At 37.3% G+C, this 23,125-nt stretch overlaps 1 protein-coding gene and 1 pseudogene across 1 annotated transcript in view; one reads left to right on the forward strand and one right to left on the reverse strand.

Annotated features, from left to right (window-relative positions):
- LOC116288656 (MAM and LDL-receptor class A domain-containing protein 1) overlaps nucleotides 1-260 on the reverse strand; it is a 28,615-nt gene extending 28,355 nt beyond the window's left edge. The window contains exon 1 of the mRNA XM_089033348.1: nucleotides 122-260. Coding sequence (XP_088889474.1) covers nucleotides 122-200 — 79 coding nt within the window. The 5' untranslated portion in view covers nucleotides 201-260. The remainder of the gene's footprint in view (nucleotides 1-121) is intronic.
- A 5,198-nt stretch (nucleotides 261-5,458) lies between these two features.
- Nucleotides 5,459-20,741, forward strand: LOC116286288 (MAM and LDL-receptor class A domain-containing protein 1-like; annotated as a pseudogene).
- The last annotated feature ends 2,384 nt before the right edge of the window (nucleotides 20,742-23,125 follow it).

Raw genomic sequence — 23,125 nt, forward strand, 5'->3', positions numbered from 1 at the left:
AGATAAATTTCGTATCTCCGCGCGCCCATGTAATATCCTCTATTTACTATAATCAAGAAAATGGGAGAAAATTAACATCAAAGCATTAGAGGGAAGTAAGTAAGGCTTGGTGTGGACGTACCGTTGTAAGCTACAGGAACAGAACTGGATAGAGAGACTGCAATGCTGATCAGCAGGATAATATGCTTAAACCGACCCATGGTGGAACCAGGAATAAACTGAAACTTTCTCACAACTATTCACCTTTATATGCAGAAAATTGAGCATCATTACCGTGGGGGGTAATAGCATTACTGGTCCTACAAACGGTAACCATAGTATTTTATCTCAGATATGTAACTTGCGTTAAATCAGAGTTCACGAAATGTTCTCAGTTTTAATTATTCCTTAACATTTTGATACACTAAAATAATGATTACATTGTCGCTTATAGATGAATATATATAAAGTGGTTTTCATAAACCTGTGAAATACATTTTAGCGTATTTAGTACTAATACGCTCTAATTCCTTTGTTCTCTATTGTTTGAATCTGGCTATTACCATCTAATAAGTAACTTTTTTTTTACGAGTTAAATGAAAACCACTCTCGTGACTACTGCCACTGTACTTGCAGTGGTGACTTTTATTTTAGAGGCAGTATTTCTAATGGTAGTCCATTGAATAGGTTTGACTAAATCTCGAAAACAATTTAGGAGCTGTAAAACTTGTAAAAAGGTGTCTAAATTTGTTTAGGGGTGAGGCCTGAAGCGAGGGATTTTTAGTAACCCCTCCCTTACTTATTTTTTTTACATCAGGTTGGTTTTTATCGTTCTTCTCGGTTGAATATATCGCTTAACCGCTGGCCCAATTCCCAAGTGTCTCAAAGCCGGATCGAGGAAGCTTTGAATTCTTCCAGGAAAGATTTTGGGGCTAACGAACTAGTTTGATAATGAATTTATGATAATGAAGTTAACGTTTAAAGATATTACTAAACGAAAAAAAACCAGATAATTCGTGGAAGTTTTCTCTCGCGAAATTTATGTACAGGGTTATTACGGCATTTGGCCGTTTTTATTTTTCAGTTAACGTGATTTGACCATTCTGTTTTTCCAACAAATGTGATTTGCAATCCCCCTTACTAAAAAGTATTTAGGGTTGTACTGCATACTAATACTAATTCATGATCAAAGTTAGAGTTTCCTATTTTCCGTCTTTCATCTACTCATGCTGTTTAGTTGTTATCCTCTAAATAGCTGTTACCATTAAGGGGTCTAAGTTTCTTTAGCTATGCGAGTCAATGTTTGAAGGGGATTAATTAGGATCATAATAAAATTATTGAATGATAAAAACTAATGGAATAGACATAGGGAACTCAGAAAAAAATAGCTGTTATTTACCATTAAGGGGTCTAAGTTTCTTTAGCTATGCGAGTCAATTTTTGAAGGGGATTAATTAGGATCATAGTGAGATTATTGAATGATAAAAACTCAGAAAAAAATAGCTGTTATTTACCATTAAGGGGTCTAAGCTTCTTTAGCTATGCGAGTCAATGTTTGAAGAAGATTTATTAGGATCATAGTGAGATTATTGAATGATAAAAACTAATGGAATAGACATAGGGAACTCAGAAAAAAATCTGAGTCCCAGATGGGAAGCAAACCCACGACCCTCTGTGTGATTACAATAGATTATTTCGAACTTTTCTTTCATTATATTTAAGTCTGTAACACGAACTAGAGCTCAAACTGTTCACAGTTTGATTTTCGACGAAAGTGAATACAAAAGAATTTTAAATGCCTTACAAAAAAAAACCTTTTTTACACGGTGTTCAGTTTCGTTCACATCCACACGTTGTATTTCACACACTCGCTTGTCTGTATGAGGACTGATATGTAGAATTAACGATTGGAGTTATCCATTACTGAAATAATTGCTGAAATAATCCCTGTCGTATCCATGCATGATAATCGAGATATTTATAGTTATTTACCGAAATGAAGCCTTTTCGTGTTATATCTTGATTCAAGGTATACACTTATTTCAATAAAGTTAGTCACCTGAAAAGCTACAAAGCTGAGACCAACAAGGATCATGGGTAGTTACATTTTACATGTTTCAACCGCTTTGATAACTGTTGATGGATTTTAGATCTTTTACCAGTTACAGTCTCACCTCTTCTGAGCATCCTCAAGCTGCAAATTGTATCAAAAGCTTTACTTGTTTGATATTAAAAGCTTCCCATGATCCTCAGTGATCTCAGCTTTCTAGGTTTTTTGGTGACTAACTTTATTGAAACAAGTGTATACGCTTTTAACCCTATATAGACCAATATTAAAGCAAATATGTAGACCACTTGCTCCATCATGATGTACGTTTTCCCATTTTCACCCAAAATATTATGTAGATTTTAAGAAAATAAAGATATAATAGACTACTTGCACTAAGAGGTCACTTGATCAAATCGGCCATTGTGGCTGGCATTCTACTGGATTTTAGCTATGTGAGAATGTTAAAAAAGATGGCGGATTCGGTAGTTTTTAGGGTGACAAAAGGTAAGTTGGCGCACTAAATAACTATGAAAATCCCTTTTTCTTGCAAGAAATATATTCTTAGTAGATATCTAAAGTAGATTTTTGCTATTAACTCGCCAAAAAGAGGAAAAATATGTTATTCTTTGCGCTACAATGTGAAGACCTACGAAGTGTTTAGTCTTGTTTTGCCGGCTTCATGACCTCAAAACAACGACTTCTTGTCGAAACATTTCAAGTATATTTCAACTTCCTTCTTGAAAACTGCATTTTTCTTGCAAGAAATATACTTTTAATAGATATTTTAAGTAGACTTTTGCTATTCATGTGCCAGGAAGAGGAAAAATATTGTATGCTGTGAGGTCATGAAGCCAGAAAAAAACCATACTAAACACTAGGTCTTCACATCGTAGCTCAAAAAATACCATATTCTTTCTCTTTTTGACGAGTTAATAGCACAAATCTACTTTAGACATCTACTAAGAATATATTTCTTGCGAGAAAAGGGGATTTTTATAGTTATTTAGTGCGCTAACTTACCTTTTATCACCAAAAAAAATACCCGATTCTGCCATCTTTTTTTAGATTCTCGCATAGCTAAAATCCTGTAAAATGCCAGCCAAAATGGCCGATTTGATCACGTGACCTCTTAGTGCAAGTCGTCTATTTTCAAAAGTGTGTGATATTGCTTGGAAGGTATGGATAATTACGTGTTTTTCCTTCCACGAAACCAATGAGATATGTTAATGTGCATTCTATATATAGAAAAAGCTAAGAAAAAAGTATAGTGAAGAACAATGTTATATGATGAAAGACTCCGGCTCTGGCTTCAAGCTGAGGTTCAAGTTTATTTTACATGTTGGGGTATTTTAGACACACACAGAGGTTGTATAATATATAATTGTTTAGGAAATGCAATCTTTGAAATGCGATATTAAGTATACCATCTTTAAGCGTTGCTCACTCATTCAATATAATTTTCACTGAGGGCCCACGAAGCCAGAAGAAGAGTAAATTTGGCGACCAGAATCAAAGAAGAAAATTTAGTATTTACTTAGACTCCTGATTAAATGGAGACTAATTAACATGCATGTAATTAATAATTTGTTTATTACACATTTAGAGTCGGAGAAATAATAGATAAATAGATGAACATACTATCGATATGATTTACAAGAACTGTGGCGAAAACTAGCCAATTGAGTGCACTAATTACTAAGGCCCCGTCCACACTATGACGGATAAATTTGAATCCTAATTTTTATTTATTCGGTTAGGCCTACCGTCCACACTAGTCCGGGCGAATCCGGAACAATTCTTCACCGAAAACGATTTTTTTTCGAATACGGTATCCAGAGTGGAACAATTTGAAAACGCCGGCTAGCCGTATTAGTGTGGACAGAGAACATTTCGTCATGGGAACTTGGCGGGAAGACTAAAAATTCACCGCGGGCTCAGTTTCAGCTTCGATGCGCATGCTCAGATGTACAATGAAGCGTTTTTGCCGCCTCTGATCGGACTAGTGTGGACACGAAACATTTTATCCGTTTCGGTTTCGGTGCGAAAGTTGCGGATTCAAATTTATCCGGCTTAGTGTGGACGGGGCCTTAGTATTACTAAAGTTTTACGGTTATATTGTTTGCACTTTTTAATTTAAAAGAATACTAATGTAAACAGACCTGTTTACTGATTCTGCGACCATCTTTAATGGTTGCAGAGAAGGCAAACGTATAAAAACTTAGGGTGCTTTTCATTAATAAGTCAACCTATCCAATGTCGTTTAATCGAAAAGTAGAGTAGTTTATTAAAGCTTCACTTCTTTCCTTTCCTTCGCACCTCCCTCTCCCTATATTCTTTCGTTCGTTCGTTCGTTCGTTCGTTCGTTCGTTCGTTCGTTCGTTCGTTCGTTCGTTTGTTCGTTCGTTCGTTCGTTCGTTCGTTCGTTTGTTCGTTCGTTCGTTCGTTTGTTCGTTTGTTCGTTCGTTTGTTCGTTCGTTCGTTTGGTCGTTTCCTCTTTCCAAGATTCAGTGCCCTTAAACTCGTCATCGCCAATCACCACCGCAAGTACAGAGCAGCGGCGCAGCTCAACGGGGTCGAACTGAAAGCATGTGAAGGCACCTATGGCTCAGCTCTAACCAGTACGAATTAGTGAGGGTTGATTTGAGAGGAGTGGAGGAAAAACTGGACTACTCAACCTTTATTTCAAAAAGAATCGAATTGAATTGGGCCTTTTACGGTTATCACTCTTTCAAACAAATAATTATTGCCTTACCTTGTACTTGTAGATCATGTTTGGAATATTGATCACAGCTTGATATTGTAAATACTTTGGTTTTCGCGTTAGAGTTGAGACTTCTGATATACACGTTAAGTGATCCCATGCTCGCACCGTACATGTGATAGAAGAAACTCATGCAGCGACCAGAAGATACGGGAGGGAAGACTTTACTGACCAGGGTGGCTGTCTGTTTGGGTAGGGCAGGGTATGATGTTCGAACATAAACATAGTAACCTGTATGTATAGTATATATGTATAGCGTATATCTGTCTGTTTGATGAAACGATATTAATATAATATTGCCGTCAAAAAAAAATTCTTGCAAAGTCCATTTCCCGTCTTGTGCGATTCGTATTCCATCCAATCTTGTTTGAAATGCTTGGCGAGAAAGCCTGTTTACACTGAATACCAATTAGAAGCTACTATTTAAAACAGGTAAAAGAAAGAAAGAAAGAAAGAAAATAGAAAGCAGTATAAAATAAAAGAAAGAACAATTTAATATTGTGAAACAATAAGAAGTTGCCAAGGTTCGTTACTTATTGTTAAGGTGCGCGCAATTTTTCAAAACGCGCTAAAGCAAGACATTCTTCTGTCCCGTGAGTATTTAAATAGCAACATTCCTTGCCAAACTTCAGTCAAAGATCAAGGTTTGCTTCAGAACTGTAGCAGGCATGGATGACGGTGGTTCGTATCTTGTCTTACTCACAGTATGTTTGCTGGCTGTATTGGTAAACAGTGCCTCTGTTCCTGAAATAAAACTTCAAGGTGGGTCAGACTAGTTGATAATTCGAACAAGCAAAATAGCTGTATGGATTTATTTTGAGGAGAGAAAGCTCAATGTTCATAGCAACTTACCGTTATAAATTAACACAATAGTTTCAGGTAATCTTGGCTACGCCACTGACTTGCTGAGTTCTATAACCTTTATAGACTTCAGCCTCTTTATGAAATTAATGTATGACTGTTCTAACCAGAAGCGTCGTGCTGGAAGCAGTTTGACAGCCCTATATTTGTTGTAGGACGACTGAAATTGTAGCTACCTCGAAGCTTTTACTTTTGCGGAAGGTCTAAATTTTACTCAAAGCGACTTTTCCTTCATCAAATTGACGCAGATTAAAACTTTATACGAGATCCCAAGAGTAGAGAGTCAATCTTGAGGCCTTAATTACAGCTATCTTCATCATAGAACTATGCTTAAATACGTACAAATAAAATGCAGTATTTTTATTGATCTGAATTATGATGTTAATATTTTTGCATAATTTTACCCAAATTTTATCCGCGCCAGAAAAATAATGAAAATGCTTAGAAGCTCGAATAATGTAATTTTTTTATGAAAAGCATAACTTCTTTTGTTGTTGGCACGTTTACGGCATTCTAAAAGTTTTTATATTATAGAGTGCAAACCATATATCCCTCAAACAATTGCATAAAAGTATTTAGTTTTCAACTATTTGGGTGTAAAATAGCTAAGAATTCATGCAGGCACGAACCAAACAAAGACGCGTAGAGGTATATGCTTCTGTTCAAAATGTTCTACCTTATTTAATATCCACTATTTCGTAAAATAGCTCCAATATGTCTTTTGTTTCACGGATATATGGCGTGCACTGTAGTGGTTTCATATTGGTATTTACAGAGATAAACTAAAGTTAATTTTTCAAATTATCTGACAGACCAAAATGATGAGGACGTCGACACTCTTGAAGTCGCAAGCAGCGTTGACAACTCGATTTTCGATCAAATTGCAAAACTCAATCAAAGTAAGTAAAACAAGTTTATTTATTATTTATTTAGAAACTTCGATCAGCCTGCCATCAGACTACAAATAGACAGGGCAGAAAAACGGCAAGCACGCTTCTTTCACGATTTTTTTATTTAACTGAGTTTAATACTCCAAATTGTTAAGCGTTTCATTTGTGTGGCTGCTGCTCGGAACTTGTGACGAAATTTTGTCGAATTAGAGTAAAGGCTACTTATTAGTATTCACTAGCCTGCGTCACATCCGGAATTTTCTTCGTAAATACGGTATTTACGAAGAAAATTCCGGATGTGACGCAGGCTAGTATTCACGAAAATGACCGTTTTCTTGCTGAACAAAATATCGCCTCTCCCAAAGTACTGTTATGGGATGGACCGCTCTCGGTAGAGCTACTCGGGATCTTTATTCTACTTTCTCTTCACTCTATACTCTATCTCTACTCTTCTGACTTAAACTAATTACATGAGCTCTATTTATAATAACTTCATGACAGGTGTCATTCTACAATCAGTATAATATTATCGCTGTGCCTTGATTGGCTAATGGAAATAGTAAATTCCTGAGTGTGATATCTTATTAAGAATAATACGAGTGAAAATCATAGAACTAAGCATAACTTAAACCAAGGATAATATGTGAATATATGGTAAATGTATAGAAAGGTCTACGAGGAATATATATATATCATAAGATTTAAAAGAATAGTGGTAAAATAACTAAGCAAAGGAGTAAAGAGTGTTTAGGGTGTAACCATAGGTGTACATGCTAATGGGAGGAGCTAAGTAGTTTACTTGTAAATTCAAAGCATACCATCATCTAAACTCGTGCGTGATGGCAGCCTTACTGAAATCTTATATCGATATTTTCAATAACTAATTGATCGTTCTTTATCTTGTTTTCATACGATAAGAAATAGTAACTAGAAAACTGATGTCTAGCTTAGTCTGTAAAAACATTAATTTTCTCTCTCACAACAGTACACGGCTTTATATGTCAAACACGCATTCAATAAATTTTGGTCGCATTTGATTTTTGCTATTTGGCTCCAAAAGAACGTGTTTACAAAATATTGAGCTTAAATGCGTAAAGCTGCCCTTATGGCGAAAGACCAAAAACCGTTTTTCTGCCGTGTCCTACAAATATTAAAATAGGGGTATAGAAAACGAAAAGTAAGAAAAAAAGGAAATTGGTAAAAACTAAAGATTTATAGGATAAGGATAATGGAAAAAGGCAAGCATAATCAACGGCAAACGGACACGTGGTCCTCCGAGTGTTGTTCTAGGGTGATGTTTATTAATATTCCCTCAAATTTGTATATACTTTTCGAGCTTTTCAATTTCAATCATTCAGTGTAATTATAAATAGACCATTTTCTCAAGGTTGCGTGAGCATCAAACTTTACGGGATACAAATTTGAAAAACGCAAATTCACTGAGTAAAATTGAAAAGCCAGCTTTATATTTAAAGAGGAGAATAATCGATGTTATGAATTTTTATCCAAAAATTTCATAGCAATGCATGATAATACTCGTGTTCTGGAATCGTGGCCCGTCAAGTTCCTTAAATTTGGATGCGCACGCAACCTTGAGAAAACGGTCTATTGCAAGCCTAGTCGTTATTATTATACCGACATTTCATCTACAGAATCTTTTTGATACCCGCGCGCGTAAGATTTTTTAAACTGTGTATAACCCTCTTTGAACTACTCTAGTGTTTTCTTGTTTTCAATAGGGAACGATCAGGATTTATACGAAGGAGACATTGTCTTAACCCATAATGAGAGCGTTAGGGTAGATGAGAGCAGAACAGGAGACGTGGATGCGAAGTTCCAAGAAAACGTCAAAAGAAATGCTATCAGAAGCCGAGAGGGTGTTTGGCAAAATAAAGTCATTCCTTATGTAATAGATTCACAGCTAAAGCCAGGTTAGATTCTTGGGGTACATGTTACTTCATAGCCGCCATGTTGGTTGACGATAAAAAACATAGCTTTATTGCTAGGTCAGCCACATCGGCGGCTGTTTCATTGCTATTTATATCTCAAGGGATTTTGAGTCGTGTGGTTGCACCCCAAGAATTCCCCGATACTTGGGAGTTTTTTTAAAATTTTTTTATTTAAACATATTTGACTAAACATTTGCCCCAAAAGCTGTAAAGCTTAACAAGGGGGCTCACATCCATAATATTTACAGTACAAAGAAAGAAAATTAAACTAGCAAGAGCGAAATAATGAAAACAGGAAATGAAAAAATAATTAGTCTTTGGTGAACAAAAAACAGTTTGTAGCTAATATATACTTTTGAACTTGGGAGTTGTGAATCTTTGCTTCTGATTTTCTTGGTATTTTGTTGTAGATATAGCAGTGATCCAAAAGGCGTTCAACGAGTTTCACAGCCAAACTTGTGTTAAATTCATACCACGCACAGATGAAGACAAATGGATTAATCTTGTTAAGAAATCTGGGTAAGGAAAATGCTTTGTGTATGACCAGTGAAGCGGTGTATGGATAGAAGTATAGATGTATAGATAATTGAGAGGGCTATGACAAATATATTTTTGTACCATTCAAGTGCGCACGCGTTGAGGATGAGATTGAGGCAAACCTTTGTAAAGATAAAAAACAAATTTAATATAAGTAATTTAGTCATGCTGGATAGCAGAGCAATAAAATCCCTTTGCTCTTAAAAAGTGAATTCTTTCTTATGTAAAGCGATTGTATTGTTCCTGCCATCTAACGTGTCTGATGTCACGTGATAGTGCAAAACCTCTATAGAGGCTTTGCGATATCACGTGAAGGAAGCCATGACAGGAGACAGGAACATGAAAAAGAATTCAGTTTCCTTGGGGAATGAGACTCAATTGTGTTGCCTTCTGTCTTGACTGCCATCACGTGATGGTGCAAAACCTCTATACTGTGCACTGGGAGAAAACTTACCAAACTTTGCTTTTCTAGATGTTGGTCTTATGTAGGGAAAACATCAGGAAAAGGAGCACAAGACGTGTCAATAGGGGTGGATGTCAGTACATGGGGATAATCATACACGAACTACTACATGCCATTGGGTTTTGGCACGAACAGTCCAGACCTGATAGAAATCAATACATAGAAGTTCTTTGGGAGAACATTCAAAAAGGTAAACACTGGACTGTTGCTTTTTAAAATATCTGTTGGGTCACTATTCGGTGTGGGAAGACTATCGAATGAATTTGCTAATGGCAAGAAAAGAGCCGGAAACTTGGAATAGGAGCAGGAAGAACTGAAAAGAGCAAGAAATGAGGATTACCTCAATCGGAAGACCGAATTTTCCGAATTTTCGATCGCATTGACAAATGCTCTTTGTTTTTCCAACTGGAATAGACCTATCCCGAATTCGCTTGACTGACCACAAAACAATGGTTTGAAGTCGAGACTGGACTTGATTATTTTGTTCATCAAGTTCAAACTCGACTTGAAACCTTTGTTTCTTGGCCAGTTAAGCGAATTCGGGATAGGTCTATTTCCGGTTTTTCCGCTGGTTTTGACGCCTCTTGCATTTTCATTTCAATTTATCTAACATTTACAAGACAATCTTTTTTAAACTAGTGTAGATTAAACAAGTTGATTTATATTCAGGAAAGGAGCACAACTTCAACAAGTACAGCCACGGAAAGATCGATACACTAAAGGCAGCTTACGATTTCCAGAGCTTAATGCATTATGGGAAATATGCCTTTTCCGTGAACGGTAAGCCAACTATCCAGTCCATCACCAATCCAAGCCTGTCCTTGGGACAAAGAAACGGGTTTACAAAGAATGATATTTTCGAAGTCAATGTACTTTATGATTGCAATGGTAAGTCACCTATCACGTGTCCTTTGTATCACATGTCCATTGTCACGTGTCTTGTGTCCATCAAGGAAAATTATTTTACTGATTGAACTATACTTGTTCTTGAGCTGGAATTACAGTTAATTTCACATGTTCTGCTTTTCCTCTCACAATTCTTGAGGTGCATGCATGTTCTGACTTCAGAGCCGCTATGTTCAAATTGTTAAGATAACAAATAATTCCTCGAAATTAGTTTCTCTTGTTAGATGAACCAATTAACATGGCGGCTGTTTCATTGTTATTTATATCTCGAGGGGTTTTGATTCATGCTTTTGCCCCCCAAGAATTAATAATTTTGCAAGCATTCCCAATACAGAATATAATGAGAAATTTGAAAGATATGGCGGACATGTTGGAAGAATTGACAATGAAAGCTCAGTAATAAAAAGTTTTTTTGTTAAACATTCCCAACATGGTCGTAACTTGCGAACAAAGAATATTTTTTAATCATCCAGGTCCCTCCGATGGCTGGAGTTCATGGAGTGACTATGGCCCTTGTGACAACAACTGCAAAAAGGTTCGTCAAAGGTTTTGCACGTCTGAAGATGTCTCAAAGTGTCCAGGAGCTAATAGTGAAGGTATCCAGGATGAAGTGGTGGTATGTCCTACACAAGAATGCCAAGGTAGCTGTAACTTCCTTTTAACGAGAATCAACCAGGTCTAGTAATAGACCCATCGTATGGGACGTCAAAGCAGCTCAATTCGGAGGAGAAAACACAGAATTTCAATCTCCTTAGAATTGGAAACCTATTGTTATGTCCTCCAAATTGAGCTGCATTCTAATTTACTGGGAGGGGTTCATTAATTCCATTCTCCCTAATCCGGGTATAAATTATCCCATCACAAGCAAATGTATTTGAGCGTAAATTTGCCTGCACTTTATATGGATCAGATCAGGTGCCAAACGTAATGATCAAAAGAAAAACAAACAATTGTTAAAAAACATGAAAACATGTTACAAGGAATGATGCTCAACGACACCGATTGACATTAAGGAATGAACTGAAACGGGGAAGCTTGCTATCTTGTTCTTTTCAATCACGAAAACTTTTCTTTAGAAATACTGAAATTATTCTCCCTGTATAAAATACTAGCTGCATGCAAAAGACACTGAATGCAGTGGATTAATAGTCCCCTTCACAGTTCCCTGCGCCATCTTGAAAGATATTCGTGCCTTTGCATCGAAGCGAGACGAACGGTGAGCTTGCAATGATAGAGACCTTTTCTTAACACCTTAGACAATTATTCGCATGTCTCTACCATTGCTTCGATGCAAAGGCACGGCTACCTTTCAAGATGGCGCAGGGAACTGTGAAGGGGACTATTTCATTATCATATTCTGTGCAGTTCCAATAGACGGTCACTGGGGACGTTGGTCATCATGGAGTCAGTGCAGTGCTACTTGTGGACAAGGAACTCACACTAGAACGAGAAAATGTAGCGATCCGCCACCTCAAAATGGCGGGAAGATATGTCTGGGGATTGGAGTTCAGTCTGGAGATTGCAAACTGAGAACATGTGGACTAGGTGCGTATACGATATCTAAACCAGTACACTACAAGTAGCCCAATATCTGATTTTGGCAACATTCTATCAATACAAAATGTTTGGGGATTTCCCAAAAAATCTTCAATAAAAATAATCAGTACATCTACAGTCAGGAGTCCGATTGCTTACTATCAATCACGTGACTTTTTGGAGTTGACTGGGGGGCAAACAAGCGGTTGACTGGTGGGAAACTAGCGGATGCTAAGTCAAAACATATCAAAATAAGTCCTCAAACTATTGTATTTGACTATTTTCACGACATCAAACCAGAAAACAAGAGATCAAAATAACCTCCAGGATTCTACAAGCCATCAAAAAAGAGCTATTACCGGAAGTGACGTGTATTGATAGCAACCTATTCTAGCCATGTTTGATAGCAGAACAATATTCCTGGAAATTGCATTCTTTCTTGTGTACACAACTGGTATTCCTGTCATTTAACACGGCTGCCATCACGTGGTGGTGCAAAACCTCTATTTGCCAATTCCAATTTTTTTCGTACTTTATAATTTAGGTCCAGATGATTGTGAGTTTGAGGTCGATATGTGTCACTGGCAACAGAGAGACCCCAGCAATAAATACAAATGGTACCGACGTGCAGGCAGAACCGCGAGCACAAACACTGGCCCTGATGGCGATATCACCACAAACCTCAATGGAACAGGTATGGAAACATAAATTATATCGGCAAGGATCTCATAACTAGCTGCTGCTGATTTGCATAAACTTAGAAAATAAATGTTTTTGGAGTGAAAACCCTTTTAAATCATAAATTTAGATAATATGTGTGAGTTTCTAATGAAGGTAAAAAATTCTTAATAAGATATGAAAAATTGAAATTTTGAAGATGCACCAGATCGCGGCTGCTTTCTCTTGCTTTTCGAGTGCTCTACAGCTCCCTCATCACTGTACAGAGACATAAGCAACGGTTTTATATTGCTGTTATCAAATATTTTTAAACGATCTTACGCGACCGTGTCTCTGTCCTCTGATATAAACAAGGTAGCCAGCCAATCAGCGCCCGCCTTACATTTCAAACATTTTATATTTTTAAAAAACATTTAACACACAACGTGCGCTTGGATTAGTCGAAAAGCTTGGGAAAAACCATTCCTATTTTCCACATAACAAAAACTGATTTTTAAAAGGTATAATAAATTTCTTATCTTCAGGTTATTACATATATGCCGAGGCATCTGGTATTGGAAAAGGAAAAATAACTGGGCTGCAGAGTAAGACATTCCCTGCCACATCTGGTCGATGTATTAAATTCTTTTACAACATGTATGGGTATGACGTTGGGGCGCTTAATGTCTACATAATGGATGTGAAGACAGGGGCGAGAAATTTGATCTTTTCGAAGAGCAGCAATCAGGGACAAAAGTGGTACAATGTGAAAACTACTTTTGGAAGTGCAAATGACTACAAGGTATGTGTCGACTGACGCCCTAATCATTACGGCATATTGTAAAACATTGACTGGACTGGACTGGACTGGACTGGACTGGACTGGACTGGACTGGACTGGACTGGACTGGACTGGACTGGACTGGACTGGACTGGACTGGACTGGACTGGACTGGACTGGACTGGACTGGACTGGACTGGACTGGACTGGACTGGATTGGCCTGAAAAAAATCTGTAAAACATGGACTGGACTGGACTGAACTGGACTGAACTGGACTGGACTCGAAATCTGTAAAACATGGACTGGACTGGAATCGAAATCTGTAAAACATGGACTGGACTCGAAATCTGTAAAACATGGACTCAAAATAATAAGCTTAAATAACCGGAAATGACTCCACGACTTCAGCTTATTATCTGTAAGCTTGATTATACATTGGAAAAAATTGCCCATACATTTGGAATATTTGCTCTTTTCGGTCTTTTTCCTCTCTTTCCAAAGCAATAGGTCGTCCTTAAAAGTAAAGTAATATAGCACGAGTAAACTGCGTGACACAAGCATCCTAAATGAACCGTAAATCTTCTGTTCTTTCGCTAACTACCGTAGTTAGCTTGTTTTCGAGGCCACGAAACCTAAGAAACCATAAGAGGCAAATGTATAGCCAACAGATAGTATGAGCTTATAAAATCAGCCAAAATACGGTTCCAAATTTTAACAAATTCCTATGAATTATATACCAAAATGTTCAGGAAAGCCCGGGGTTTTCAAATCCACTTCTGTTTTTTTGACAGGTTCTGTCTTATTTCAAGGAGAAGGAAAGGAAGAGTCATTCCTCGCTTTCTTTGATCGATATCATCACCTTCTTCCATCTAATAAAAAACACCTGCAAGTTTATACGAACTACCAATGAGAAGGGGAATTATAAGCGACCTAGAATCCCACTACATAATTCTTATTTCCTGTAAAAAAGCGTAATAGTTTTTTTCTAGACGTTAATTACCCTTTTTTTTAGATTTTATTCGGGGCTGTTCGTGGTAATTCTTATCAAAGTGACGTAGCTTTAGACGATATCATGTTTGACGATGGTAAATGTCAAGGTCAAACGACACCTAATCCAATTACGGCACCTTCGAGTATTTCAACGCCAACTATAGCGAGGCGCTCATCAACAACTATTCCAACTAAGGCACCACAAACCACTGCAAGAACTACCACTGAAACGTCCTCAAAACCTCGTCCAACTACGACAAGACAAACTACTGAAAAACCTTCTACTCCGAAAATTACTTCGGGAAACTCCTCGACACTTCGTCCAACTACGTCAAGACAAACCACTAAAAGACCTACTCCGAAAATTACTTCGGGAAACTCCTCGACACTTCGTCCAACTACGTCAAGACAAACCACTAAAAGACCTACTCCGAAAATTACTTCGGGAAACTCCTCGACACTTCGTCCAACTACGTTCACTAAAAGACCTACTCCGAAAATTACTTCGGGAAACTCCTCGACACCCCGTCCAACTACGTCAGGACAAACCACTAAAAGACATACTTCTGCAAGTCCATCTATCCCTCCAACGACCGCAGGTCCTTACACGACACCACCTACAACTGCATATTCTTCATCTTCTAAGTATTCAACTGTCGCAACCACTAGACTTCCAACTACCCCAGGTACATCTATAATTTTAAACCTTTTAAAATAAATGTTTGATAGCTAAACATACATTTTTACTTTAGGTCAAGGTGATGATTGCAATTTTGATCAAAATTTCTGCTACTGGACAAATGGTGGAGGTACCAACATATACCCTTGGGCACGGAACTCCTTTAAGACACCGAGCATTGGTACTGGACCATCTGGAGATCATACTACTGGAAACGGTATTCTAATTTTCAGTCAGGTTTTAACGGCATTTCTACGTGCGTCAAGTGTGACCTATAAAAGCTCTATATGAAATTTAAAAACATAATGGTTTGCACCATAAACTATTGATTATCAATTGATGATTTTCAACCATTCCCAAGAGAATTAGATAACAAAAGACGGCCATGTTGGAGGATATAACAAAAGAATTCATTAACAATTCTTTTGTTAAGTTCCTCCAACATGGCCGCCGTGAAAACCATCAATAAAGGCCTCGATTAAAAATGATTGTCCTTAAGGAGGTTAGCTAAGGCGTTTATTATTTACTTTTCTATTATGCATAGCAACCACTTGTTTGAAATCAATCAATTGAAGTGGAGTAAAAAATAGTCTTCCGCCAGTGTATTGAAACATTTTCCCTTCCATTCAACCGGCCAAAGCACATGTTGATTCAAAAAACAAATTTTGGCTATATCCCATATATATTTCAAATGTATCTCGAAATGGTATTTATAACTCGTGTGCATTTGTTTTAGGTTCTTACGTCTATGTAGAAACATCCAACATGAGTGGTGCTAATCAAACCGCTACCTTAGTCAGTAAGGTTTTCCCGCCCTTTTGTATTCGCTGCATGAGTTTCTACTATCACATGTATGGAACAGCTATGGGCACCCTTAACGTCTACATTCGAAAAATCGATATAAATAAGCAATATAAGATATTCACAAAGACTGGTAACCAAGGCAACCAGTGGAATAGTGCAATGGTTTCGTTCAGGAGCAGTTATAAATACAAGGTGAGTTATGGTTGTTCAGCAGAGAATGCCCCATGGCCATGGTAAACCGAAATATTTATTGGAAAATATTTGAATGGCTGACGGAGAAAAAAATAATTTTGGGAATATGGCGAAAAAAATCGTGAACCACGTTGTGCAAATTAAAGTTGTTGGGAGTCCAGTATTGGCGTTTGTTAAGTGGTTTGAAGTTATTTCTTTCAAGAAAGGTTCGGTTTTATCACTGCCTTGCTGGTAGCATATATAACTCTCCTCAGATAACATCCTCAATCCTGATAAGCAGGATGCATTTATTCAAAGTTTATTTGTTGTGCAAACGCTGAATGGTCTTTTTTTACAGATTATTTTTGAATCCGTTCGAGGTACTTCTTACACTAGTGACATCGCAGTTGATGATATTTCTTTTAACGATGGTCCTTGTCCAACGCAAAGTAAGACACTCATTCATCAAATATTTACTGTTATCAAAGATTCTACTGTTAGGTGGACCGTGGCGTTTCGACTGCTACTGTCTTCATCAGGCGATGGTATATATTGGAAGGTGAAGACTATAAAGACTAGCAGTCGCCCAAGAGTCGAAATGTCGAGGTCCACCTAACTGTCACAATCGGTTTACAAATAAATATGTATATTCTTTGATTTAGACCACCATGGATAATCTTTTTCATTTTAATTTCTGTTATTTTCGTAAATCTTCTACCTTCTAAAATGTTGTGAAGAGGACCAACTCTGTGGAAACTGGCCTCTTAGTGCTAATTATTATTTATTAAATGTTTGCTACAAGGAACTCACTCTACTGCATGGCCATCTACTGCTGGACTCTCCACAACTCCACGTTTCACGACGACCCCTCCAAGCACTCCAATGCCAACTAAAGCAACGGTAGCACCTACGACGTTCCCAACAACTTCAGGTAAGTCTTCCATGACTGGTATCTAAGATGTCATACCTTGATATCATTCAGTATTTGTTCACTATTTTCTCACTATTTCTGAACTATTTCTGAAGTGAGATAATGGAAAAGCTGTCTTGAGGATTATATATTAGTACTAGATACCAATCCCACATCTTAGATTGCAGACTCTTATAATACAATGTTTTTTATTGTAAGCGAGAAAGAAAAAAACATACAGATAGCATGATTAATTATTTTATTATTTAAATATTTATTAATAAAAAAAATATTAAATTAAAGGAATGCGTCAATTTTGCTTAGTGGATTAGAAATTGAGTATAATTTTCAAGTAGTTGAATGCATAAGATTTTTATTCTTACATTACCCAGGAAGAGCCAACGATTGCAATTTCGATCGAAACATGTGTTACTGGACTAACGGACCACACACTAACAAATTTTCATGGAAACGAATTTCGGGTTCAACATCAAGTAGCGGGACAGGACCAACAAAAGATCACACTAGTGGATCAGGTAAAGTATGCGTGACTCATTGCTTAATGAATCATAGAGGTTTTGCACCATCACGTGGCCACGCGCATAATACAGCTTGGGCTGCCTGTGGTTAGATGGCAGAACAAAGAAATCCCTTTGCTGTTGTGAACTGATTATTTCTTTCAATGGAAAACGATTGTATTGTTCCTGCCAGCAAACATGGCTAACGTCACGTGATGGTGCAAATACTCAATTCAAATATGGGAGAGACTTCTCATGCAACTGAAGCAAAGCATCTCATCAAAATGCAAGTATTGATAGTTGCGCATAGGTTGTTAACTCAACTTGTAATATTTCGGGATATGATACAGACTTGTGCATACCCAGAGAAAATACAAGGGATATAATGTTATATTAATAAGCATACAAAAATCTAAGCCCATTGTTCCCCATATAGGTTACTATGTGTATGTAGAGACGTCATCTCCAGCTAGGAAAGGTCAGACAGCCACCCTGGTCAGTAAAGTCTTCCCTCCCGCACCTTCTGGTCGCTGCATGAGTTTCTTCTATCACATGTACGGTGCGACCATGGGATCACTTAACGTGTATATCAGAAGTCTCAACTCTAACAAGAAAACCAAAGTATTCACAAAATCTGGTAACCAAGGTAACAAGTGGCATGGTGCAAAGGTCACCATAAAAGCTACATACAGTTACAAGGTAGTTCATCTGAAATTTCTCCAACTTATTAATAATCCATAAATTCTTTTTACATCAGTGCGATGTTTGCTTTAGGGTCACATGCATGCCCTTAGATATCTGATCCACAACTGATAGAAGGCATAACAAAAGCGAGTGCTAGTTTTTCAGTGGTTCTAAACCGAGAAACGGATGAAAGTATAGAGAATGTTTAAAATTTAACACAGAAAATAAATTGACACAAGGCATAAAACAAACTAACAGCCCTCAATTAGTTAACTTCTTCTAGCGTCTGCAACAGAAGGAACTGAAAATAACATGATAGAATAACTGTTTAAAATTCTTTTGAGGTCACCTAGCGTGCGCATGCGCTCTTTGCGCTTTCTGTTTCTTCTTTAAAACACGTGTCTTTAGATAAGGTGTATCTCACGTTTTAATTCTCTATATTCTTTCAGGTCATTATTGAGTCTGTCCGAGGAAAGTCCTACACTAGCGACATCGGTATTGATGATATTTCATTCATCGATACACCTTGTTTAACTGAGACTCCAGGTAATACAGTTTTTTAAAACTAAACTTAACCGTTTTCCATCATGATTGATTCAAAGATATGCTCCTGACCGAGGAACAGTGGTAATTTTAAAGGATTTAGATTTCCTGCTGTTGAAGGGTTGCTATTAGCCATTCCAAGGTTGAGCGAAAAACTGGGTCAAGTTGGCACTGGAGTGCATTTTTGGGGTCGTTTTAGGGACGAGGCCATCTTAGAAATGGCACTGCTATGCAAACTTGACTTAGTTTTTCCTTAATCCTCGGAATTGCTAATTTAGTGTAATTAAACAATAAGGTTTTCTCCTCTTCATATGCGAAAATCATCGAATTTTCATTGTTTCTGTACTTTTACATGGCTGCATTGAAACCTCACTATTCTCAATAAGAATTAGTAGGGCCATCCCCTAACCCTTCCTTTCTGCATCGATCTATATGTAATGGTTGCAGAGCGGCAGAGTCTGTGAATAATCATTGATACGAGCAATAGTGAAACTTCATAACACTCACTCGTCTATATTTTTAATACAAACAGTAGGGCAATGCAACTTCGATCAAGGCTACTGCTTCTGGTCTCGAGGTGCAGGTAGCAGTTACTACTCGTGGACTCGACGTTCTGGTGGTACACCAAGCTATAAAACAGGACCCTCCAAAGATCATACAACTGGATCAGGTTTGAAATGAAGTGTATCTTGCGCATGGAATATATACTTTTAGTTAGTTGCTAGAGCTATAACAGATGGCAACGAAACGATTTCCGCAATGTGCGTAGGATTAACACTATGGACAAGGACGGCGAGGCCGAAGTGGGCTGCTTTTTACAAAAATAGCATCTTGATAATTTTTCTTATTTTAAGTTCCGTTCATTATGAAGAAAAATAAATTAATCTTACATATATATGATTTTATAGGTTATTATGTGTACATAGAGACGTCATCCCCAGTTAAAAAAGGTCAGACAGCTACCCTGGTCAGTAAAGTCTTCCCTCCCGCACCTTCTGGTCGCTGCATGAGTTTCTTCTATCACATGTACGGTGCGACCATGGGATCACTTAACGTGTATATCAGAAGTCTCAACTCTAACGAGAAAACCAAAGTATTCACAAAATCTGGTAACCAAGGTAACAAGTGGATTCGTGCGTCAGTTACCATCAGGAGCAGCTTTGGATACAAGGTATTCCTTTTATTTTTTATTTTTTGCTTTTTATTAGTCTTAATCATTCACAAATGCAAACGGTAAAGCAAAGGATGCACCACTTCTTATCAACGATATCAATGATGTATATGGGTTTATAAGGGGAAAATTAAGTCCCGAGCGCCTGCACTGATCGGGTGGAAAGGGTGAAGAAGTGGTAAAACGTTCCCCTTTGAGGCCTACGGGCTGGGTCGCGGATTTGGGGATTTCTGTGAACGCAACATGTGAACAGAGTTTTTTAATGGTTTACGCTCCGCCTTGGCAAAAATGGTGCTCTCCGGGTTTTCTTTTTCCGCAAAATGCTTTGTGTGAGCTGATGAAGAGTTTGTATATTTTATAATATAGTAGTAGTGATTGTGGAGTATGTGTTGCTTAATATTTAAACAGTAACATTAGGGACACCAGGTGACAACTCCCCGTATTATGCACGGCATAATTTAAAGATTTATCATTTTATCATCGTTTTTATCATCGATGAGCAGTACTACTGAAATTAATATCTTATTGTATATGGATTTAATTTTGTGAAACAAGATGGCGGTTTGACATCACGTCACGTACGAAATCAGTCCACGTAAAATCGTTCTAGTATTCTTACTAAAAAAGAACAGAAAAAATGCACGGTTTTTTCCCATCTTGCATTAAGCTTATATCCGGCCCTTTCTTTCTATAAGTTGATAAATAATGAATGATGATTATACCTGACGCAACTTTCTTTTATTCTCAGATTGTTTTTGAGTCGGTAACAGGGTATTCGTATGAAAGTGATATTGCTCTCGATGACATCACTATCAAAAATGGCGCCTGTTTATCAAATGCAGCACGAATATCGTAAGACGAACTTGAACATCCAAGGAACATCCAGTACAACAAAAGGTTTACTGATGGCATTACTTAGGTTATAAGTAAACCAGCTAGATTTTTCTTGGTTTCTCAACAAGTGTAAGAATTCTAGTCTTCGAGAATTAATGTTCAAAATGATTGAGGCGCGCAGTCATTGTTAGATGTATAAAGTTATTCATCTTCAATAAATGTGATCTGTCTCTAATTACTGTAGTAAACCATACCTCGGGTTAATACAAATATCGACTTGTTTATGAGCAATTCACCAACTGACATTCCGGAGACTCAACCATCCCAGTCATGCCAGACACTTTTCCTTTGATGAGTTAGGTGTACGAAATCTCAATTTTTTTAGGGGGGAGGGGTGGGAGAAAAATGGAGATTTGAGACAGATCCATGAAGTGAACATTCGTATTTAAAAAAAATGCTACCCTGACTTTGAATGATAAAACATTTATTAACGTTTTCCATGCACAAAAATGATTATAATAAGCTGTGACACGAAAGATCGCTTCGAGTTGATCCTGAAAAATAAGAAAATATATATAGAATATAAACAAGGGTATACAGAGAGAGGGTTCAGTTTTACTAAGCCTGATTTTCAGTCAGAAGCGCGATAGAATTAGAATCAGAGTTAGAATTGGAAAGATCTTCTCTACTCTTGATTTATGAAAGTTCTTTAGTCACCGTTAATAGACAGATGAATAATAAAGGAAAGCAAAAAAAAAAATTAATTTAGAAAAACCGAAATCAAATGGAGACTTATAAGCGTTTTTCATTAGCATGAACTGCTTGCGATTCCATCCGATTGAGACTCTCATACCGACTCCATCGCAACTAAAAACCAGACTTAAGCAAGGCTACAATTTGTACAAAGTGCGTAAAGGGATTGCTACGCGCCAGCTTACCCCTGTCTAAACCATTAACATGACTGACATGTTTTTCTGCACCGTTGACGAAAGGACATGTCCGTGTTACAGTAATATCTGTAGGTGTAGCACCAGAAAGACGATGCGCTGTCATAACAAGGATTGACTGATAAATATAAAAAGAAAGAGAAGTTCAGATAGTTATTGCGTTTTGCCATGGGAGTAATAAACAGAACCCATTTTCTGGGCGAAAGCTCCTTCAAAAGAGGAACGACATTGGTATTTGCTTTTTCATCTAGTCTCTCCGAGTTTTACTTGAATTAGTACTATAGTTCTCAGTTCTGACTCAAGACAAATTTTTTAATACCTAAATTACTGATCCTAAGTATTGTAGAGTGAAAAAATGATAAATTAGTAGGGTGTAACTTTAATAGTTTTTATTAAGGTAAAGTGACTTGTCTACTAAAAATATCATAGTGTTATAGTAGAATATATTAGTACTTTTAACGCTAAAGGGTATTTCAGATCACTGGCTAATGTAAATTGCTTTAGTATTTATTACCCTGTCTACATATGCGGCAGCTCTTTTTACAATGGACATTCATGTACCCTGGATTACTCCAGCAGTGTCCAACAGATGCCCAGCTTGGACAATTGATGTTATTGTCTTTGCAACCTAAACATACGAAAAATAAAGCAAATGACCCGAAAATTAAGGTTCTCAGTAAACGGAGCAATATTAGAAAGTCTGTAGATCATTGTGACTAATTGAACTAACTCACACGCCAACCATGTTGTTGCCTTTTGTTTGCGGTCTGATTGACCAAGTATCGTTTTTTCTTCTTTTATTCGAAGAATGGTAATTAATACGTGCAACATTTGCTCTGCAGTTTCCGCCATGACACTTGCACAAACGAAAGGATGATTTGAAGGAAGGAAGGAAGGAAGGAAGCTTCTTTATTTTGCCACGGTAAAAACATCAGTCAATTGCCTAAAAATATTTAAAAGTAAAGATTTACGAATAAAAAGCTAGTTACTGTTTTACATGTTTGCCGTGGAGCCCTTAGTTACAACTTTTCTTACTGTACAAACTATCAATTTCCGTTTTAAATTTTCGTACTGACTTGACCTCTTTTATACTTAACGGTAGGTCATTCCACAATTTTGCCCCACTATAGCTGAATGATCGTTTTAGATATTCAGTGTGTGGCTTAGGTATTGACAGTTTATGATCATGATTTCGAAGGTTGTATTTAGTATGGTAGTCGGAGAAAAGGTTTTGTAAGTAAACTGGTGTACGTTCCTGCATCGTCTTAAACATTAGTAGGGCTTTTTGTTTTTTACGACGAACTGCAAGTGTATCCCAGTTTAATTGGTCAAGGAGATGGCTAGATCTTATGTCATAGTTAGATCTTGTGATAACTCTAGCCGCTCGATTTTGACGCTTTTGTAGTTGAACACATAGTTTATCACTTAATCCATCCCAAACTGCACTACAATAGTCCAGTTTGGGTAGAATTAAGGCTTCGTAGATTTGGATGGCACTATCGG

The sequence above is a fragment of the Actinia tenebrosa genome, unplaced genomic scaffold, assembly GCF_029948245.1.
Source record: "Actinia tenebrosa isolate PJP-AT-01 unplaced genomic scaffold, QUT_ActTen_1.0 PGA_scaffold1__47_contigs__length_23844297, whole genome shotgun sequence".
NCBI lineage: Eukaryota > Metazoa > Cnidaria > Anthozoa > Actiniaria > Actiniidae > Actinia > Actinia tenebrosa.